Source organism: Haliotis asinina, chromosome 3 (genome assembly GCF_037392515.1).
Source record: "Haliotis asinina isolate JCU_RB_2024 chromosome 3, JCU_Hal_asi_v2, whole genome shotgun sequence".
In the NCBI taxonomy this organism is placed as follows: Eukaryota; Metazoa; Mollusca; class Gastropoda; order Lepetellida; family Haliotidae; genus Haliotis; species Haliotis asinina.
Genome location: NC_090282.1, coordinates 62,617,080 through 62,639,617, shown reverse-complemented (window position 1 = coordinate 62,639,617; position 22,538 = coordinate 62,617,080). Strand labels below are relative to the sequence as shown.

The window sequence follows — 22,538 nt, the reverse complement described above, 5'->3', positions numbered from 1 at the left end:
CCCTCATACAAGAAGATGGGGAAAGATGTTCCCGATAACATTTGATGACGACATACTCCGTGCGAAAACACGGATGCTGCTGTAGATTCATCTCCGTGTCTTTCTGTACCAGTCCTTTTGTCTGTACATCTACATCTGACAACAACAACAATATACACACACCGTGACACAAACAAGCACAGAGGGACATAGTTTTCAGACAGACACACGTGAGTACGACAAAAAATGCGCATATGTAATTCCACTGATCCGGCGGTCACAAACACGTATCTTTTGAGAAGTGCGTTAATGGATCGTATTTAAACCCATGGGTAGCACACGCACCAAAGAGCGGAGCGAATACATCCAGGCACCGTTCGCTTTTATGTAAAGGGTAGATGTAGATTATGTATACATGTACAACCTACTTTGATTGAAAGTTCTTTGTGGTAATCAAAGCCTCCACGGTGTCGTATTGTGCTTTTGACATCAAACCTTTCATGAGCATAGGAGCTGAGAGAGATGTATAGATGTTCTGTGGTCCCCAAAATATGGGACACTGAATTCATCACCTGGCCACAATGAAGTAAACATGACCGTGAATATAAACCATTAAAAGTAAGTAGTGGACATTCCACTTTTCGAGCACAGCACTAGGAAATGCCAATGCATATGAGAAGAAGTAATATATACCAATACAAATGAAACGTGTCTAAAGCAATGGAATAAACCGTCACATTTTCTCTTAATTTCTCTTCATCATCCTCACCATCAGTTCCTCATTGGCTTCATCAGTTGAATTTTATCAATTTTGTAAATCCAATATGCCCTACGTTTTTGAATGATATACCATCGACTACTGGGGAATCAGTAAACAGCGCGCATTTGGAATGGAAGGGTTAAGGAGTTTGACTTAAAGCAACTTTGAGTGTTTTAGGTTCACCGTTTCAACAATATTCCAGCAACATCACGGCTGGGAACACCAGACATGGGCCTCACATATTGTATCCAGGCGGGGAATTGAACCAGGGTCTTTGGCGTGACGAGCGAACGCTTTAATCGCTAAGCTACCCCAATGTCCAGGAGGGTCTTAAACGATTACAACTTTGACCTGTTTGACTGGCACTTCACAAGATGGTCAGTAATGTGTGTATCAGCAATATATCTTTACTTTCTGATTACAATTTAAATCCAGCTGTCGTGGCGATGACAAATCTAGAAATGATAATACCGTCCTGATTGGGTCCTGGTAGACTTAAGGGACGTAACTCTGTATAGCAAATTCCGGCGATGAGGCGACCGGCAAAACGTTGCTGACCACCTTGACCTTGGTGTCGATCAAGGTTGTGAAGCAACACCTGTGCGATGGCTTGGTATTGCCACCGGGGTTGAAGTCTTGGCGAATGACAATTGATGGCTCACTGAACAAGGTTGGACACCGTCACAAGGAATGAACAAAATGTAAACTCTGCATGGAACGTATAAAGTGAGACGAAGACGGGCCCTTTGGGAGGCCAGCTACAACATTCACCCCTTAACCTAAAAAGGACCCCTGACTCGGGGTCATTGGTGAAGCCGTTGAACTCCCAAAGGTGTGACTCGGTCTATTTCTCAACGTTGAACTCAGCAATATTCTAGCTATAGATGAGACAAGACAAGTTTATTTTCTCAAAACCACCCTTTATATTAAAAAACAACAACCTTAAAAAGGGTACCTAAGGGTATATGATTGTTCTTTGCTCTAAGCAGAAGACGAAACATGGCTTTAGATGCATTATGTGTCAACTGTTTAGTTGCAAAATTAAATTTTCTATTTCTACGAACTGGTGTGCCAAGGTATTCATATGGCGGCGGTCTGTAAATAATCGAGTCTGGACCAGGAAGTCCAGTGATCAACACCATGAACATTCCCGATGGGCTAATTAGGATTTTAAGAGTGACCAGCGGACGCTTTAAGCAACTGACTACCCCACCGCCCTTCGGCTCAGTCTACCCATCGCTCCCCCATCCAAAGCAGCACACGATGCCTTCTTGTAATGACACGACAGTTTTCTATTTCCGTGTTGCCTATGCGACTGCGAGCTGTAGTAATCCCATCTTAACCCTAGAGCCATGCTTAATCATACCTTTCAAACTGCCAAGGCGGAATCAATCTATCAACTTTCAAAAACATCAGTGAAAGAGACAAAATGTATATTTCATATACGCCAATGACGTCATGATGGCTCAGCTGTTGATTCGCTTCATAAAGCTGTGAACCGTTGCGTTTTTCTTTTGGACAGATCAGACAAACGATAGCATCTGTTTAGCCCAAGGAAACACAGGCAACAAAGACAATGCCACGAGGCTGTATTTGGAATTTACTTGATCAAATTACCATACTTACGTGAAAAAACACCGGTTTCAAGTCAAGGTACGAATTTAAACGTATAAATTCCAAATTAAACTTTATTAATCATAACAAACTTTTAATGGGGTTGTTGAACACTTCACTATGACGGTTTAATCCTACGAACAGAATTAACAGACACAAAAATACAGCAGAAAATAAACATTCTGTTGCTGCCAAAAACGAACGTCGCACACATCTTTATTCTCCGCGCCTCGTAAACCACGAGAATGACTAAACGCAAAGGGTTATGCTCGTAATCCAGCCATCATGAGAATTACCTCCCTTGACATTTACGGCCCTGGTTGACATGGTTGACGCGAAGCTGTACATTTCAAGGATGGCTGGCAAAAAGAACGGAATAGGAAACTCGTAGACTAACATCTAGTCTAGGAAATGAACATATTTTACTGAAAAAAACGTTCATAGTGAAAAACAAAATGATATAATGAAATGGAGCCCAGAGACTTTCTTCATCTAGACTTGCTACATATTCTAGACTTGCGTGGGCTTTCTTGGATATATTTATTTCTGGGTCTGTACGACAGACTAGGAAACCCGTTTGGTTGTGTTTTGCCTACAGAACATAAAAACGAAAGACAGGATTTAGGTAGTCTCACTATGATTAACAGACTGTTGCATGAGGCTGACGTACGCATGGGCATCAGCTGATTTACGTGTTCTTAAACGTTGATTTATTGCATGGCATAACTATGATTTATTGTTCGACTGTTTATTCAAGTGTTATATATTATGAGTGATTGAGTTGGGTTTTACGCCGCTTTTAGCAATATTAAAGCAATATCCCGGCTGGAAACCCCAGAAATGGCCTTCACACATCGTACCCACATGGGAAATCGAACACGGATCTGCGGAGTGACAGGCGAACGCTTTAAATAACCTCTAGGCCAACTCATCGCACGTTACATATTCTGGGTAATCTTTGAAAAATGTATCATATGCATTCAATCAAACAACACAATTCCCCTTTAATTCTTAAACCTTTACCTCTATAAACTTTCCAATGCCATTTCCTCCGGATTATCAAAATTCCAATCAACAAAAACTGTTATTGGATAATGCCCCATTTGATACATGCAAGTGTTAATAACAATAATTGTCAAAAAATAAATAAATAAAAATAAATAAATAAAAATCAAAATCATTAAAAAAACCCAATATCCTTCAAACAGAGTTCAACGGGAGAACAGCCTTATGTCAAAAGTCAAAAGCAGGTTCATTTAATGCGATGAACTCTGGATACAAACTAATATCTCATTGTTTACTCCGTCGTCAATTACCGGGCAGTTTGACATTTCAGCGAAGAGATAGTGTCATTTGTAATGTAAACAGTGTAATAATCTAACATCGGCGATTGCAAGGGAAGTGAAACAAGGAAAGTAGGCTTTTAGTGCTGGGTGCGTTTATACTACGGCCTGAGGCTGAATAAGGAGGGCTGTTAGTTTCACAAAGTCTGTCTTCCCCTCGGGATAAGTGGCTGTACCTGGTATACAGTGGCGACACTGGTGTTGGCAAATCTTGATGAAGACAGACTGTGCTGGCTCCCACCTCAATACCATGAACACATATATCTATTGTACACATTATATCAAAAAACATTATCAGAAAGGGACTCTTAACACACTTTATTTTAACCTCATACACGGGCTGAGTGGAAATATTTGGTTGGTTATTCAGTGAATTAAAACGGAGAATGAATTGTGTTAGTTGATCTTCATTATGAACAATGATCTTTTATGTATAGTGAATTAGGTGTAAATTATGGAATTGTTTTCGATGTACAGTAAAATGACATCGTGTCGAACTTTGAGAGGTCGAACCTACGGTTCTCTCGAACTAAACGCCTGGTCAATGCAGATCTCTTTTTATGTCATTTTTGTGCGGTTATGTTGAACCATGGACAGCTCGAAATGACTACGTCCCGCAACCTCGACAGAATGGCATGTAGTCTTTTTTATTATTAATAAAACGGAAATAACAGAAACTATACCTTTTGCAGAATCTTTTGTTCTGCCTCTTCATTATCATGCATGTATACATTTTTAGTCACCATATGACTGCAATACAACCCTTGTGGTTATAAACTCACTCACTAACTCTACCTCTTCAATTTGAGCGCTTCATCTTCATTTTTAGACTAACACAATTTAGATAATCTCAAGTTTACAACAGTAATGGATGACCATCTTGACCAGCTGTAGCCTTTGGTCATTGTCTCACGTTCTGATTTCGTCAGCATAAATGTGATGACCTGTCAGTGTACCTGGGGAGCGCCATGATTTATGCACCTCAATGACCAAGCAATTATCTTGACCCCCGTCACCCGGATAAGTCCTAGGTATTACATCTTGAATATTAATGGTCAACGTCCGACAATACCGGACCCTCGGGCTGGTGATGAATGGCACAAGGACAAGGATGCTCACTGACAAACCACGCCCCTTTTGCACCAGGTATTTTCACACTGCTATAGAATGTGGAATGAGCGTTACGTAAGTAAAGACCTACACACAGGGGTTGTATACAGAATTGTGAAGTAGCTGTCGTATATTGTCACTGCACACGATACACGTAGGAATGATTAAATACGAGTATTTGAAACAGCGTTACAAAATCGGCATTTTTACGTGAGCATTTGTAACGGTATGTTATTGGTTTAAAGCACACATTTTAACACGTTACCACGTTCTGTTCAGGGCAGCCTACAGACGTGAGTGAGAAAAAGATACGTACTTACATGACACGTCAAACTCACGACACATGGAAGAAATATACTGAACAGCAAAAGAAACACAAATGTTTTTTATACAGTATTTAAATAGAAGCCATAAACATGAACGCTTACTATTATTACATTTTTCGAAACTTACGTTTCTTTTGCTGTTCAGTATATATTGCCAATGACGCTGGGAGCACGAAATGAAAGAATAGAAGTATCAATCTTTGTCAAGAATGATGTCGAGGTAGAACTATGATTGAACATGAGTATTTATAACGAACTGAGAAAATAAGCAAAAATTATTTCAAATTACATCTTGTCGGAAGGCAAGACACATTGGAACTCATGTCACTGTCTGTCTGCCTGTTTGGCTGTTGTTCAGTGTCAGTCAGGAACTGGAATAAAAATACACTGTGTTTTCATCCTATTTAACTCACACAGTTTTCACATCGTCGTGGGAAGGTTGTAGATCGGTAACGTCATGACACAACGTTAGTAGTACGCCATTTTACAACGTTATGTCAAAACGAAATTATAACAACGTTGCAAGTTTACGTTGGGGAAATCTTATATCATGTCACAATAGAGTTTTCTGTAAAACTTTTCACTTTGAGATTCCATCCTCACTATTTAGCTACAGCTTCAAAAACACACTTCCAAACTTGACAAGCAAACATTGAAGTGAATTTCTGCTTTGTTTCTTATGTACTCACGACTACTGTGAAAACTATTAACGTCAAGTAGAATGTTAAGATAACGTAAAATACGTCAGCATCAAATAACCTTGTTTCGATGTAATAATGACGAATCGCACTAGGCCACAACGGTGAGACAACGTAAATGGTAGGTCACAGAATATATGTTGTGACAACGAAAGTGTAACGTTGTGATAACGCTGTGACAACGCGAAAGTGTCAGGTGGGATTGCACGTACAGTCGAATCCCGTTTATCCGGACGTTTTGGTTTCACTGGAAAATCGTCCGGATAGCGAGACGTCCGGTTAACTGGATCAAACAAGCAACGCGTGAAAATTAAGTGAAAGCAAACAATTTTCAAGTACGTATATCAATAAATCAACAGTCAGTATTAATAACAGTGAATCATCATACCATATAAGTGTACCGATAATACAGAGTACAGTGTACCGGAGGCAGAACGCAGGTTGCCATTGTCAGGTTGTCAGGACGTAATCATGCAGCGCGTGGAGCTTCAGATGGTAAGTTAGAAGGAAAAAATGTATCAGATTAACTGACTGATATGCAAGCCATCGTGTGCTTGTTTCCGAATGTAGCTCTTCCGACTGAAATAATTTTATAATATGTACACATACATTTACCTTTTTCCATACCCTCACGTGTAAACAAAGGGTTATTTGTCAAACTTGCAAGACCTACATATGAATCCAACTGATTCAATGGTACACGTCGTGACTGTTTCTGAATATGGCTGCTCCGAATAAACAGATTTGCTTGACGGGGGATAATGGAAAGTATGCCACGTATATATTGACATATTGTAAACAATACCATAGTCCTTGCTATGCAAGCTGGCTGAAATATTTGTACAGACATATTTGTGCTGGTCCTGGATGACCCAGGGACAAGCATTGCCCCCTTGACCTCTCTCTACTTTGAGATGTTTCTTCATGATTCGGTGGTTGTATTCCTACACGGATCTCGTGATTGGAGCGAGCCTAAGGTCTCATTAATAATGTAGTCACCCGCCTATGTCTCACAGAAAATAGGGCCTTTGGACCTGGGTCTCCTTTCACACAGCAGCATTTGCTAAGCTTAACCTTCTCTCCTATTCTTTAACTCTGCCCTAAGGTTACTTTAGTGCTCTGTGAAAGGAACCCTGATCCGTTACCTGATTTCATTAAAGACACCGTAGTACAGCCATATTATCTCGCGCAGAGTAGAAACCTACACACATACAGTATATTGCTAATATTAAATCTAGGTTGTTATTTACATATGGCTCCGTAATACATGTTATGAATTCTAATTACATGAACGTGACATATATGAAACAAATCTTTGAATATAATCAGAAAGTAAATTCTTTCAGTACAGATGCAACACTAAAAATATAGTATCTGGAATAACAGGACATGGACTGGAAGTTGAGTCTTAACGTGTGTATATATCTAAACCAAAACGTGATGACACCAGGTGTTCTCAGGGGTGGATCGGTCACAAAGCAGAAATGCACGTCAACTGTTCAGAATTGCAAATTATTATTTATTGTATTATTACAGGATATTTATATAGCGCACATAGTCATGCACTTAGTGCTTGCTCAAGGCGCTGGTATATGGTATACTCAGTTATGTTTGTTATTAATACACATTGTATTTAAATGTCCTCAGTGTGTCTTTTGATCATTGAAACAGGGATCAAACACATTTTGAGCAATGTTTCTCGCGTGGATGGTTCATTTTCGCTCGGATTCTTTTGCATCAGTCTCAGTATGGTCTCTTTGTTTCCAAGATTTGTCGGTAAACCCATGGGAATGACGATTACGAGCATGATTACCGTATATTGGTGCATGATCTGTGTCGTCGATCCTTATTATGTACTACATGAAAGAGGGGATGATAATTGTTTGTCTAGTGTCTAGATGAGTGAGTGATCCTGTTAGTCGTCTCTTACTACAAGCATAGCTGCCTTTTATACCAGTTCTAGTGTGTGGAATAACACAAGGTAGTTCATTTGTGCATTGACTACCGAAATATGGTGCTATGGTGCTGTGAATATGAACTGCTCTTGTCAATGGGTAACTAGGTTTCTGTAATGGCCAAGTACCAGACGTCGAGGAAGATGGTGTCGATGTAAGTGTCCTACCTGAGGGTGTTGTTGTCGTTGTTGTTGTTGTTGTTGTTGTTGTTGTTGTTGTTGTTGTTGTTGAGCTTGCCGTTGTTGAAGGTACCGTAGTTTGAGCTGAAATCGAAGGTGAAACAGATTAGGTTATTGTTTGGTATTAAGTAATGGCTTGGCATCGTGAAATAGTTCGTGACATGGATTAAGTAATGGCTTGGCATCGTGAAATAGTTCGTGACATGGATTAAGTAATGGCTTGGCATCGTGAAATAGTCCGTGACATGGATTAAGTAATGGCTTGGCATCGTGAAATAGTCCGTGACATGGATTAAGTAATGGCTTGGCATCGTGAAATAGTCCGTGACATGGATTAAGTAATGGCTTGGCATCGTGAAATAGTCCGTGACATGGATTAAGTAATGGCTTGGCATCGTGAAATAGTATGTGACATGGATTAAGTAATGACTTGGCATCGTGAAATAGTATGTGACATGGATTAAGTAATGGCTTGGCATCGTGAAATAGTACGTGACATGGATTAAGTAATGGCTTGGCATCGTGAAATAGTACGTGACATGGATTAAGTAATGGCTTGGCATCGTGAAATAGTACGTGACATGGATTAAGTAATGGCTTGGCATCGTGAAATAGTACGTGACATGGATTAAGTAATGACTTGGCATCGTGAAATAGTACGTGACATGGATTAAGTAATGACTTGGCATCGTGAAATGGTCCGTGACATGGATTAAGTAATGGCTTGGCATCGTGAAATAGTCCGTGACATGGATTAAGTAATGGCTTGGCATCGTGAAATAGTACGTGACATGGATTAAGTAATGGCTTGGCATCGTGAAATAGTCCGTGACATGGATTAAGTAATGGCTTGGCATCGTGAAATAGTCCGTGACATGGATTAAGTAATGGCTTGGCATCGTGAAATAGTCCGTGACATGGATTAAGTAATGACTTGGCATCGTGAAATAGTCCGTGACATGGATTAAGTAATGACTTGGCATCGTGAAATAGTATGTGACATGGATTAAGTAATGACTTGGCATCGTGAAATAGAACATGACAAGGAGACATTGTTTGGTATGAGGAAATAGTGTGAGATATGGATATGATATGTTTTGCAACAAATTTGGACATGAACAGTACGCGACGGCGCATTAAAACATACTATATAGCAAAAAAGTGACATTGCATATCACGTAATCGGACGTATTCTTCGCGACTAAACAAATGCGCTTGTATTGAACTGAAAAAAGTCCTTGGAGAAATATCATCATGTAACTGACATATAGAAATATGATAACATATTTTCGCTCACCAAGTTACTGCAAGCAAAACAAACATAAATTCGATGTGTGTACACCGAACCATGACTAAGTGCAAACAGAAACTTCTCGGTTTCTCAATTTAATGAGTGAGTGAGTGAGTGAGTTTGGTTTTACGCCGCTTTTAGCAATATTCCAGCGATATCACGGCGGGGGACACCAGAAAAGGGACTTCACACATTGTACCCATGTGGGGAATCGAACCCGGATCTTCGGCGTGACGAGCGAACGCTTTAACCACTAGGCTACCCCACCGCCCCTCAATTTAATGAATATCTGTACCTAAATATGTATACTCTTTTAAAAGGAAGTGAGTGGAAACTGTGGAAGAAATGAAGACATCTGTCAGGTCTTTTTAGTTCAAGGAAAATGACTCCGGAGAGAAAAGTAATTAACTTCATCCGGGTGACGATGACGTGACACCAGCAGATCCGGGTTCCGCGCTGTCATCAATCCTGATTGTTTTACACGATCTTGTTCAGCAGAGGTCCTACTTTGTTTAAGGCTTGAACCATCAAGTCTAATCAGGGATTCGAACCAATGACCAGGACGAAGTGTGGAACCGCAGTAACTTAGCAAATGGTGTTTCTGATTTTCACTGTATTGAAGGCATTGAGTGAGTATGTTGTTTAGACATGATGTATGGTTTTATATGATATTTACAAGCTGAATACACAATCTCACCGACCTTGTAGTCTCCGTTTGCCTCTCGGTATTTTGTCAGCATGATTGAGCTTTTGTTTTTGTCGTTTCAGTAGAAGTCAACTCGTATTACTGCGTGTCTTGGCCGAAAGACATAAGGGAAGGTCAACATTTGACGTGATGTGTCACTGCGTCTCAACATAATCGGGGCGGTGGGGTAGCCTAGTGATTATAGCATTCGCTCATCACACCTAAGACCCAGGTTCGATTCCTAACATGGGTACAATGAGTGAAGCCCATTTCTGGTGTTCACAACATATGCTAGATTATTACTAAAAGTGGCGTAAAAATAAATTAACTCACTCAACAAAAGACTGGAGGAAAAGCGGACGTGATGAAAGTTTCAGGCTTCTACCATTTCAGTGCAACCTGACGAAACTTAATCTAGAAACACGAACGGAGTGATCCGGGATTCGAACAAACATTGGTTTTTGTAGGTCCACAAATGGCCCGTCTCTCACAGGGCCATAGTTCATAAAGCCACCACTAAAGAAAGACCCATGGGTGTATGGGCTCAAGTTCAAACCCATAATGCCACGGGGTGGGCTTGGTTTGTTTGAAGGAAGCGTTGCTTTTTAAACATACATATTCAATCCCGGATGCTTTGTGGAGAGAAATGATACAGCAAAATAGCTTCCTGCAACAAAGGACACATCCATTTTGAACTTCCCAGGGCAAAGAATACCTCATGCTTTCACTGCCTCTTCATGCCATGTTAGAAGAGGGCCTACACCCAGTGTGAACACGTCCCTGCACATAATCTCCCGGATCACAGGGTAAGCTTCAGGTTAATTGCTGAACTAACACTTAGGCAGGTGACTTCTCAGTCTCCAGAGGAACGCAAGGTGTAAAATCGGGGCTTTTTGATGAGGACAGTGCATGGCGTCTTGGGATAGATACAACATTTACACACCGGTGACGTCACTGAGACAGCAATAACGACGACATAGCGTATTTCGGGACTGAAAGATGACATTTTAACAGCTTGGGTAACCGGACTGACTTTTTCTTAGAAGACTCGTCTTCCATTACCTTTCGTGACCTTTCATTTTGTCTTCAAATCTGTGTGTCAGTCTAGTTTTCAAACGAGAGGGACACAGTTTTTGGAGATCACGAAGACTCGACATGAAGTGTGTAACCAATATCCTTGTTTCAGTTTTTGAAAATATGAGACATTTCTTATAAAATAACTTGGAATGACACTTGGAACCCCCAAAGTCTGCCCCTCTTGTAGGAAATAAAAAAAGTGGCATTAATGTTCCAGTGTTCTCTCCAAGACCTATGACCCGTGAAGGTCCCGGGGTAGAATAGGCCTTCAGCAACCCATGCTTGCCATAAAAGGCGACTATGCTTGTCGTAAGAGGTGACTAACGGGATCGGGTGGTCAGGCTCGCTGACTTGGTTGACACATGTCATCGGTTCCCAAATGTGCAGATCGATGTTCATGCTGCTGATCACTGGATTGTCTGGTGCAGACTCGACTATTTACAGACCGCCGCCATATAGATGAAATATTGCTGAATGAGGCGTGAAACTAAAGTCACACACTCACTCACTCACTCTAAGCCCCATGTTTATGAAGTGGTCTGGAAGGAGTTCCGTTAAAAGGTGTTTTTTCCCAAAGATAAAACACAGATTTCAGACATATTTGTTCTGTTTGCCCTGCACTCAGTAATATTCCAGCTATATTGCGAAGGACAATATGATGCAATTAATAATGTCTGGATCAGACAATCCAGTGATCAACAACATGAGCGTCGACATACGTTTTCAGTAAACAGTGATGCGTTTTATGTGGTGAATTGAACGCAGCAAAAGGGAGATGCGACGGAGCACAAACACTGAAAGTACGTCTTCTATAGCAGGCCAGTCTACACGGAGTTCAGATTTATTTGCTTTCAGATCGCAGTTGTCTGGATGGGTGTTTTTGGGGTGGGGGGTTGTTAGCAGTACACGGAAATATCCTGGGGTCATACCAAGTAGACTCTTGTATGAGATACAGAGCACTATCCTTGCCACAACTGGGAGGCGAGTGTGATAACTCCAAAATCGGTGTTTTGTACTTTGGGTGTGCATGGGATGACAAAACAATCACAAACTTTACCAAAGCGTTACGAAGCTGAGCACCGTAGTCTAAACGTTGCGAACTTAATGCCAGAACTTGTCGCTTTTAGAACTATTCTGGCAATATCACGATGGGTGACACCAGAAACAAGCTTCACTCATTATACCCAGGTGAGGAATCGAACCAAGATCATCGAACCCACAAGCGAAAGCATCAACCACTAGGCTACCCAACCGTCCTTTAATGATATACGGGGGAGGCGACACATTGTCGTGAAGCTTGTGAGGGATAAGGAGGAGAATAGGGGGTCGGATGTCACATGTCGTCACGCTGAGTCACACGGTTAGAGGAAACTTGAAGGAAACATCGGAAACGTGCGAAACGTGCGTGAAGTTAGGAATCATCCAGCAGACGCACTGAGAGAATTGAATTCACCCAACACGGATGTTTCAAGATGTGTTATTTGAATTTCTCGGCACGTAATCATGACATGTCAAGCGACTTTTTAGTTTTTATCTTTTCCGCTAAAATGCATACAAACAGGTTCAGGAACGAAGTATAAATCGTATGATTTGTGTCCAAGGCAGCGCGCATAGTGTTGACGTCGTTTGACGTTGGCCAATGAGACGCTGCTGTTGAACTCTTTTGTATGCGTGTGTGCGAGTGTGTATGCGTGCGTAGGCGCAAGTGTTAGCATTGGGCAGGGGTGCCTCTTAGGAAAACACGGTGTCACAGTGAAAGTCCGGTTTTTGATTTCCTGAATGGATACGACATGTTAAGTCCTTTTCTGGTATGACTCCGGAATACAGTGAGATAAATTCGAATTATCCATGTAAGCTTCGGTATCAGTAATATCATCTGTTGGAAGTATAGATGTGTTATGTGAGCCTTTGGGAAAGGTGCGAGGGTCAGGTACGTAGCTGTGAAATTACTCATCATGGCGTCCTCTCTGAATGGTCGCGATATTGCATCAAAGGCGATCAAATCTCATTTGACTCCCATAGCCCTCACTGCATTGAACCAACATTCTTGAAAGAGGCAAAGAGGATTACACTGCCGCCATGCTGCGACCCCGTGAGTCTTTCATAATAATCTGGTAATTGTCACTTGACCGAACAGCCGGTGCCACCTGCACTGTTGACCATAGGCTACTTATGTGGAGATACAACTACTGTACTGTCCGTATGTTTTGAGGGTTTGAGTCCCCTCTCAAATGCCACTATCAGTTTTGGACACGTACAGGGGCAGTAGAGATTACCGACCAGTTAGTGACAAAATGGGTTTGTGTAAAATGAAGAATTAATTTCCGTAGTTCTGGATTCATTGTGTGTGCGCGCGCGTGTGTGTGCGAGCGCATGAGTTACTTGGCAAAGCTAAGTGGTGAAAAGTGTAGCCAAAGCCGCATAACGTATGAAATTATGTGACGTTGCTGATGATGGGTGACTTAATTTTTACGCCGCTTTTAGCAACATTCCAGCAAAATGTCATGGCGAGAGACACCTGAAATGGGCTGCACACATAGTACCCATGTGGGAAATCGAACCCGAGTTTTCGGCTTGACGAACGAATGCCTTTTGATGAAAGGATTATACCATAACGTTTTGATATATGTGAGCACATCTCCCCTAAATATACAAAAAGGGAGCACACTCTTATGTGCGAAGCGCGTTTTTAAAATCAGACATTGTCATTTTTAATGATTTTTTAAAATATGTATTTTCTGCTCACATTTGACAAACTGGAGAATTAAATGTTTATCAAAAGCCATAACAAACCAAGACAGATGAAACATCGTCTGGCTTATTGATGAACAAATGTTTCCACTTAGGGAAATTCAAATTCTAAATAGTATGTCGTATAGTACTGTGAGTGAGTGAGTTACCTTTAGCAATGTTGCAGTAATATCAGGGCGGTGACATCAGAAATACGATTCACACATTTTGCCCATGTGGGGAATCGAACCGGGACCTTCGGGACTCTTTAACCACAAGGCTTCCCCACTACATGGTTATATGATAAAACAAAACTTTATTTAATCACATCTACATTGAATGTTTGCCGTTTTCGTGTGTTGTAAGTTGTCCAGGTGGGAGTTAAATTTAGCCATGTTAATTTTCCCGATGAGTGCACATAATATACTTTTTTCCAATTTTTAAGAACCTCTAGCTTTAAAACGCGTGACACGTATATGTCTCTCGCCCTTCCCACTCTGTGCAAGTTCACGTCTTGTGATGCTTGTGTGTACGAACCGACTTGACGTCTCCATAATTAAAAATCTACATCCATGGCGGATGTTATATACAGCCAAGGTTGCACACGGGCATGAGGGGGCTAAGACCAGAGTCCAGTCAAGATAAGGGGTGAATGAGTGAGGAGTGCTGGGGACTGGGCTGGGGACACCAGCAACGGGCTTCACAGATTGTACCCAAGTGAGGAATCGAACCCGAGTCTCCGGCGTGAGGAGCTAACGCTTTAACCTCTAGGCTAACCCACCGACCCCCATGATAAGGATGTTTTGCATGTGTGATCCGCTTTTGTCGAATTGTCGAATTTAATAAGCACGGACATGGTGCTACAGCTGAAATAAATAAATAAATAAATAAATAAATAAATAAATAAATAAATAAATAAATAAATAAATAAATAAATCCCCACCCTCCCCTCCTTCAATCTACTCTTAGAACTACTTACGATCAAATATATGTTACTGAATCACAACGTAATACATTCCCGACGGTAAAAGAAAGCAAAAGTTCAGTAACACAAACCAAAATTCATGACGCGTTTCTTCTTGTTTGCATTACTCGAAAGAAACTGGCTGTACTACGGTGAATCAACGGCAATCGGATCACGTCAGAAGTCATGAGGTCCAAATGCCCTACTTTCTGTGAGACATAAGCGGATGAACGCATACTAAATGACATCTCAGGCTCTCTCCAATCAGAAGGTCTGAGACGAGATCCGTGTAGGAATACAACGACCTTGTGGGATCATGAAGAAACACCTCGCAAGGATTGACCTTGAGAGGTCAAGCAGGTAATGCCTGTTCCCAAGTTACAATTTTCGTCGCGAGAAGCATTGTTCAGCCACAATCAACGGAAGGTAGATAGCGGCGGTACAGATTCAATTGTCCTGCGTTATGTAAACCTTATTATTCGGAACAACTATTGTCAGAAGAAGTCACGACGTGTACCATTCAATCAACCTGATTCACATGGAGTTCTTATAGTATGACTGAACCCTTTCAACGCAATACACGTCAGGTTATGGGGAACGTAGACGTATATATACAGTTATACAAGTCATAGCAATCGGAACACCTACATTCAGAACCATTTTAGTGATTGAATGAGTTTAGTTTTACGCCGCACTCAACAATATTTCAGCTATATGGCGGTGGTCTGTAAATAATCGACTCTGAACCAGACAATCCAGTGATCAACAGCATTAACATCGATCTGCGCAATTGGGAACCAACGACATGTGGCAACGTTCACAAGCCAACGTTCTTGACTACCCGATCGGTCCGTTAGTCGCCCCTTACGAGAGACCTTGTGGCGTGTATGAGTTGCTGAAGACCCATTCAACCCCGTATCTTCACGGGACATTAAAGACTATGCGGAAACATATTTGCAAAAGTGTTAGTGATGAAGAGCGTGAATGAATGCATGCTTTTAGTGTTATGCCACGTTTAGCAATGTTCCATAAATCTCACGGCTTCAAATATTGTACCCATGTTAGGAATCGAACCCGGGTCTCCTTCATGACAAGTCAAAGCTTCAACCACAAAGATACACTCACCGTATTTTGAATAGGTATAATAATATGAGTTAAGAACGAGAAGGATTGTTGGAAAGACCGGTTTATTTATTTAGCGATAAGCGCTCATGCGTATGTGGTTGCACCACCCTGGATTAAAACCAGTTTTACTGCGCCTACCACCCGTGAAGATCCGGGATAGATCTTCAGTAACCAATGCTTGTCTTAAGAGTCGACTGACGGGATTAGGTGGTCAGACTCGATGACTCTGTGGATACATATCATCGTATCCCAAATGCGCAGGTCGAGGCTCATGCTGTTGATCACCGGATTGTCTAAGCACCAGGCAAGATAGCAACAAGTACCGTCTTTTCGGTATTAATATCGAACCGCCTAACTACCACTCTCAGGCGGGCGTTCTAACCAGGAAACCAGTTTAATGAGTTGTTGTTGCAGAGACTGAGAGCTGGAAGATATGCAATGATTTAGTGAAATATGAGAAAGTGCACGAATGAGTGAGTGAGTGAGCGAGCGAGTTGGGTTTCACGCAAATTTTAGCGATATTTGATCAATATCACGGCAGGGGACACGAGAAATTTCACACAATGTACCCAAGTGGGAAGTTAAATCACGGCCTTAGGCGTGACGAACAAACACTTTAACCATAAGGCCACCCACCACGGAATGTGAACGAAAACTGAACAAGTTGCTGAATGTCAACCCGGTTCATCCTAGTGCTTATACTGAGGCTGAAAATACATGCAATTTTCAGTCGCTTGACGCTCGTAAAACTGTGTACCGTTGGTGTGGTTGTGCGTATGTCTGACAGTTAAAACAATCCGCGTCTACACAAATAAAGTGTGCAGGTTTAAAAGTAAGCAGTCAGAATAAACTTTGTACACGGCACACGTATGGCTGAGCCAGCGAGTTAGTTTGCAGTGTAGTTTGAACGTTGATCCAAGATGTTCAACATATGCTGAAAAAAGTACACACGCCAAAAAGACACATGCATAATTCAGAAGGAAAGTGAAAATACAAATAAAGTAAGCAATATCCTCGATCCCAACATTCGCAGTGCACGTGGTAGTTGCATACTTCTGAATCCGTTTCCGGGTTTGGAAACATCCACGAAAATTCCCACTTTTCGGAAAATGTGACTAGACAGTTCAGAAAACGAGCCGATAAGGAGGGAGTGTTATACTGATTCGGTCAACACCATGCTTGTTTGAGGTTACCTGAAAAGTGTGAGTTTAAACAGCTTGATTCAACATCCCCACACGTCCCCCCGTGGCTAACGTGTTGAGGATGGCGTCGCAAGGCGAGGGACTACACTGTGACTCTCACTGCCCCAACAACGGGTGGTTGAAAACAAACAGCTCGTCAACACTGTCACACTTACTCGTACTGCCAATGGGGAGGGACGGTCGCGCGTTTGCCAAACTGCATGACGTTTTGGTCGAGGAAGTGTGTGCTTTTCATGTTGACTGACTCTTTACGTCAAGGAACAGGAAGAGACAGGGTGATATCATTCGGTTTTGTTTTCAAGAACTGGTGTTACTGGTGTCAGTTTTGAGTCTTGATACAAACCCTGACAGACATCATCATCATCATCATCATCATCATCATCATCATCAACGATACAAGCCCTGATACAGACATAATCACACACAAACACTCGCATCCAAAGCGCTGTACCATTGCCGTCTGCACCAAATGTCAATGCATTTATTATTACTTATGAGAGGTCATATACTCTCAGAAACAAATAAAGAAACACATGAAAGTACAAGTGTACAAATGTTTCCTGGTACCATCTCATTTTAATTTCAATAATTATATCAACGCTGATCAGCCCCAGTTTTATATTCATAAGCTGGATGATTCTTAAGGTAAACTTTAAGAAACATCTTTCGAAACGTTCTAAAGATGTTATGTTATATTTGTTTGTTGTTTAACTCCACACACATGCGTTTGTAAATAAGAGTGAGTGAGTGAGTGAGTTTAGTTTTACGCCGCACTCGGCAATATTCCATCTGTATGGCGGCGGTCTGTAAATAATCGAGTCTGGACCAGACAATCCAGTGATCAACAACATGAGCATCGATCTGCGCAACTGGGAACCGATGACATGTGTCAACCAAGTCAGCGAGCCTGACCACCAGATCCAGTTAGTGGCCTCTTACGACAAAGCACAGTCGCCTTTTATGGCAAGCATGGGTTGCTGAAGGCCTATTCTACCCCGGGACCTTCACGGGTCCTGTAAATAAGTGAGTCCAGGCAAAATAATAGGGTGACGGTCATACCGAATATCGATCTGCAGAATTGGGTGACATGGATCAAGCGAGCTAGCGAGCCTAGAAACCCGATCCCAACACTCTGCTTTTACGACAAGGATAGTTGCTCCTACCAGAAACGAGATTCGTAGAAGACCACTTCACGCCTGGTAATTTTCCTCTGTGATAACTGTAATCTCTCCCATTGTTGAGTCGTCCAAAGGGGCAGTCACGTGTATTAACGTGTATCATATTTTTCGTGTGTCTTTGGTCATTCCAGTGAGCATTTCAAGTGTGGTTACATTCATCTCTCCTGTTGTTTCGTTCCGGTAATCACTATCTGTGTAATGACTATAATCTTCTTTCGTACTGTATCAGTCAAAGGTTCAAATATGCACATCCTGTCCCAGGTAATGTTTAGGCGTTCAAGAGGTATGTAAAAAACACTCATATGTCCTCGCTCCTTTCGTTCAAGGGACGGTGGAGAGACTCAGGGGATAAGGCGAGGACCTGGGTGTTGACCTGGGTTCGAATCCCTACATGGTCACAATGTGTGAAGCCCATTTTTGCTATGCCGAGTTGTGATGTTGCTGGAATGTTGCTACACGCTGCGAAAAACTAAACCCACTCACTCATTTCGATGCAAAAATCAGAATTAACGACAGGCCGAACAAGCGACAAGGATGGCTCTAGGAATTGTTGTGTCGAAGCTTTTTTGCCGAAATCAAATCCTCTTTCACTGATTTGCTCGCCTGAACTAGAACTTTATGAAACTTTCTTTTATGTTACACGTTTTGATCTGTAGAGATTTAGATTTAGACAAAAACCTGCCTTCAAAAAATAAAAAAAATAAAAAATAAAATTAATTTTAAAAAATATAATGGTGATGTCCGCACTTTTGGTGGTTCGATCGGTTATGCTGACTCTGCGTTAATTTTCAATGCGTCACGCGACTGTCAAGTTGCAAGGCCTTACAAGGAGCTTTCAAACCTTTCTGTGGATGACATTTACATGTTCGACTCATCATTGACAACAGTAGTATCGGGGGCTTTTCGCTATTTTGACCTGTGCAATGCGACTAACGGGACTGGGTGGTCAGACTCGCTGACTTGGTTCATCCCAGTCACCATATCCCAATTACGTATAAAGATGCTCATGTTGTTGATCACTGGGTCGTTTAGTCGACGCTCGAATATTTAAAGTAAAGAAATTTGTCGCAGGTTGAGGTCTAGTGACGTTGGTGGTGACGATGTGCGTAATATATATATATATATATATATATATATACATATATATATATATATATATATATATATATATATATTGGCGAAAGTATCAGTCACGATAGCAAACTTAAAGGTCAAGGCCACGTTATAATGAAGCTTCAAGAACTAGTCACTCTAATTAGCGCTTCTTTATTCCCAGTCATCATACACCCCCTGAGGCACTACCTTTACCTATAAATGTCACACTGCACCAAACAAACATCCTATGGAGCTGTACTTGTGTTTTAACAAGACAGATGGGTGATAGGTATGCCGAACAGCTGTCACGTTAAACCGAACTCAAGCCCCGATCGAGCGTGTCTGAACTCTCGTCATGGTTGAGCTGTACATTATGCGTCAACCGCTTGATGAATGGTCTGCCATTTTACCCATACATCAGGTGGATATTTGGGCGTTAAGCTTTTCGACATAAACCGGTACGTTAGTATCTTTATGTATCAGACATTAATAGGTATCATTACTTTGGAGATGAATAGCGCTGAGGTAATTTAGTTTCAACAATATTCCATATATTGTGGTTGATAGCAGGATCAACCCATGTTGAGAGGACACGGTGACATTCAAGGTTACATATTAATACTGTTCTGTCTCTGTCATAGTGAATACACCATACCAAAGGTGTTAAACATACATGACTTGTATCCTGTCTGTAGAAATAAATGAGGGAGGTTAAGTTTACGCAATAAACGTCTTCGGCAATAATCCAGCAATATCACTGCGGGGGACACAGTAGAAATAAAAGAATGAATATGATTTTACACCATAGCAAGCAACAAGGCCGGGGATACCAGAAATGGATTTGGAACATTTTGGCCGTTAAGGGAATGGAACCGGGGCCTACAGCAAGACGAGTGGACACTGCAACCTCTTGGCTACCCCACCCGAATTAAAAGATACGTGAGAGAATATAGTCAATATGGAGCAGAGAACAATATAGTCAATATGGAGCAGAGAACGATATAGGCAACGACATAGGCAATATGGAGCAGTGAATGATATAGGCAACGGTATAGGCAATATGGAGCAGAGAACGATATAGGCAACGGTATAAACAATATGGAGCAGAGAACGATGTAGGCAACGATATAGGCAATATGGAGCAGAGAACGATATAGGCAACGGCATAGGCAATATGGAGCAGAGAACGATATGGGCAACGGTATAGGCAATATGGAGCAGAGAACGATATAGGCAACGGTATAGGCAATATGGAGCAGTGAATGATTTGGGCAACGGTATAGGCAATATGGAGCAGAGAACGATATAGGCAACGGTATAGGCAATATGGAGCAGAGAACGATATAGGCAACGGTTTAGGCAATATGGAGCAGAGAATGATATAGGCAAAATGGAGAAGAGAACGATGTGGGCAACGATATAGGCAAAATGGAGCAGAAAAACGATATAGGCAAAATGCAGCATGTGTCCATGGAATGAACGGATGTGCGAATTAGTTTACTTGGCCTGGTGACAGGGCCTTTGACTTTGGCCAGAGATGAAACATTAAACTTTCAAGTTATAGAGTGTCAACTGTGGCCAGATTCTGCCGGAACAGTTTCTGTTGGCGTAAAAGACAAAGTATATGGGAAAATGTTGGTTGGTTGGTTGGATGTTAAACGTCACACTCGGCAATATTCCAGCTATACGGTAGCGATATTTAAATATTGGAGTATTGCCATATTGACAGCACCAACCGGTGAACGCTTAAGGAGTCAATGAGTTTGGTTTCACGTCGCTTTTAGCAAAATTCCCGCAATGTTACCACGGAAGACACCATAAATATGCTTCACATATTGCACTCATATTGGTGAATGCGTCCTCGGTGTGACGAGCGAACGTTTTAATCATCTGAATCCCGTACAGTACAGTTAGGGAGACTGTGTGCCATATACTTTCAGCTGTCTGTATGTAACTGAAGGCCTGTTCTGACCCGGGACCTTCACGGGTTGATAGTGAAAGAATGGTTTATACTAAAGACCAATAGAAACTATTTCAGCTATTCAAGGTTGATTCATGAATCATTCACTGGTCATGAAAGGAATTCAAAAACCGAATTCTCGCGGGCAGTCCTGTCCGTATGCCACTCTGCCACACAAACAACCGTCACACTGTCCACATTAAATTATGTCAGTTCTTATGGGACATTTATAACCTACGTTGCTTTGACAAAATATGCCAGTATATTGAGTCCCTTTGCGTCAGCCACATCTTCGCACGGGTACGTTGAAAATAGGCACTCTGTGGAATCCCATGACTTTAACGAATGCGGAATGCGAGTCACGACCAGGTGTGTGCCAAAATGTTGCTGCTCTGCTAAATATATCTCGGCAATATTTAAGAACATGAGGAAGGGTTGATAATACAAAGCGGAGTTAACTGGCCTTTCCCTGTCTTACTTATTTCCAGACGTGAATCACGTCCGTTCCAAAATCGTGATCACATTGAGTTTTCCGAAAACTCCAACGACATATTTTAACAAAGACCCAATTCTAGGAGATGTCCATTTTTAACGAATCGTGTTTGTGGTTATTGCTTTTGGACCAGGACGTCTGTTTCATTAAGCATTTTGAACATTTGGTTCAGAGAAGGTAGTACTGTATTTTTGTGTCCTTCCTGGAAGTAGTAGGTGGTTGAATGCTGTTTTACGACGCAAACGGATGACGCAGACGTGAATATGTTAAGTCTGAGTAGCGATTTATACATAATGAGCGACTATCTACGTCTTTTAAATGTAGGTCATACAATCGGAATACATTATCAACAACAAATACCTTTCGGTCTGACGAAAAATATATTTGTTCGCAGAGTAAACTAAGCATTTAAAAACACTGGCGCCAAACATATGATTCATTGACATGCCTATAACAGGTATTGTGCAAGTGGTAAACATTCATGAAGTGGTCCTTACCATTTAAGTAAATCAATGAGATGCACATTTATCCTGTGTCTGAATTTGGGAGTGCGCGCGCATGCGTGCCGTCGTGCAAGTTTCTCAGCACGTTACAATTGCAACGCACGTTATTTCTCGTCGCCAGACCTTCCCGTCGTTAAACTAATCCAAAACTTCACGGTGGACGGAGTAACCAAGTGCACACATATATCATGATATATATAATTATTAAAAACAAACGTCTTACTTTAAACTTGGCCGATAGGATTAGGCCACTGACTCATGTCACATATGT

The 22,538-nt window shown here is 41.5% G+C and overlaps 1 protein-coding gene across 1 annotated transcript in view; it reads right to left on the bottom strand.

Moving 5' to 3' along the window:
• Positions 1 to 22,538, bottom strand: part of LOC137278296 (deleted in malignant brain tumors 1 protein-like) — an 84,555-nt gene that overhangs the window by 44,318 nt on the left and 17,699 nt on the right. The window contains exon 2 of the mRNA XM_067810543.1: positions 7,953 to 8,048. Coding sequence (XP_067666644.1) covers positions 7,953 to 8,048 — 96 coding nt within the window. The remainder of the gene's footprint in view (positions 1 to 7,952; positions 8,049 to 22,538) is intronic.